The sequence below is a fragment of the Arachis duranensis genome, unplaced genomic scaffold (genome assembly GCF_000817695.3).
Source record: "Arachis duranensis cultivar V14167 unplaced genomic scaffold, aradu.V14167.gnm2.J7QH unplaced_Scaffold_197674, whole genome shotgun sequence".
NCBI classification, from domain to species: domain Eukaryota; kingdom Viridiplantae; phylum Streptophyta; class Magnoliopsida; order Fabales; family Fabaceae; genus Arachis; species Arachis duranensis.
Genome location: NW_026264541.1, coordinates 9,369 through 10,809, shown reverse-complemented (window position 1 = coordinate 10,809; position 1,441 = coordinate 9,369). Strand labels below are relative to the sequence as shown.

Below are 1,441 nucleotides of genomic sequence, written 5' to 3'. Positions count from 1 at the left end.
AAAAAATCATTAAGAATAAAACATAAAATATAAAAAATAAAAATATATTTTATTTAATAATAAATTAAATATAAAAAATCAAATTATGAGAATTTAATTTATTTATATTTTCTTTCATCATACAATAAAAAACAAAATTAAAATTAAAATAATAAAAATTATAATTATAAAAAAAATAAAAATAAAAAACATATTTTTTATTAATATTTTTATATCTTTACTATAAAAATACAAAATACACTAATATAATAACATAAAATACAATCTTTTTCATATTTATATCTATATCAAACATAATGTTATATCTTCATCTTCTTCTCTTAATGTCCCTGATTAAAACAAAAAGCAGCTCAGCCACTACAACTCCTAGCTACGGCACGATATTTAAATCACTATAAATTGAAACCACTTATCCACCATTCTTTTTATCCCAAATCTTTCTTAACTTCTCTGATAATACCATGACTTCACTATCATCGTCTCACTCTTTAGTCTTTACAATCCAACGGCGCCAACCGGAGCTGGTGGCTCCGGCTTCGCCCACTCCCCACGAAGTTAAACTATTATCTGACATAGATGATCAAGAAGGGTTGCGTTTCCAAATTCCACTCTTTCATATTTATCAGCACAAGCCATCTATGGAAGGAAAAGACCCAGTTAGGGTTATAAGAGATGCACTCTCGAGAACACTTGTGTTTTACTACCCATTTGCCGGCAGGATCAGGGAAGGTCATGGCCGCAAGTTGATGGTGGATTGTACCGAGGAGGGTGTCTTGTTTATTGAGGCAGATGCTGACGTAACACTTGATCAACTTCGTGGCTCTCTTCAACCTCCATTTCCATGCTCCCAAGAACTCCTTTATAATGTTCCAGGCTCTGATGGAATTGTCAACTGCCCCCTTCTACTCATACAGGTTTAAAAAATAGTTTAATTATTTTGTTAATTTTTATCTTTTTACTAAATTTTAATTAAATTTTTATATATATTCTTTTAATTCAATTCCTTTAATACTTTTAATTTTGTAAGTAAGATTTTTTTATGTCAAAAAATATTAAAATTAATAGAAGCTTTTTTAAAATACATACGGTCAAAAATTTAGTTAAATTTTTAAATATGAATACTTTTAATTTATGAAAAGATATTTAGTTAATTATAATATTTTTTATATTAAAAAAATTAATTATAAAATTAAAAATAATATAAAAATTTAATTAAAAAAATAAAAATTTAATTAAAAATTTGATAAAATTATAAAAATTAATAAAATAATTAAACTTTAAAAAATTAAAGCTCATCTGTTTGATAAAAGGAGGGGTTGCGTCGCAAATAATTAACGGCCCGCAATAATTAATTAGGTTAGTATATAATTTTTTTTAATTTATCAAATACAATGGTTATGTTTAAGCACCTCTTCATAAATTTTTCTATATAAAATGAAAT

The 1,441-nt window shown here is 25.3% G+C and overlaps 1 protein-coding gene across 1 annotated transcript; it reads left to right on the top strand.

Annotated features, from left to right (window-relative positions):
- The first annotated feature begins 306 nt into the window (after nt 1-306).
- On the top strand, nt 307-920 carry LOC107472152 (benzyl alcohol O-benzoyltransferase-like). Its single transcript, XM_016091701.3, has one exon. It carries the CDS (start codon nt 462-464, stop codon nt 918-920), a length of 459 nt encoding a protein of 152 aa, XP_015947187.1. The 5' UTR covers nt 307-461.
- The last annotated feature ends 521 nt before the right edge of the window (nt 921-1,441 follow it).

What these genes read in the sequence shown, in the direction of transcription:
- LOC107472152 (XM_016091701.3), top strand. Translation starts at nt 462, where the DNA reads ATGACTTCACTATCATCGTCTCACTCTTTAGTCTTTACAATCCAACGG.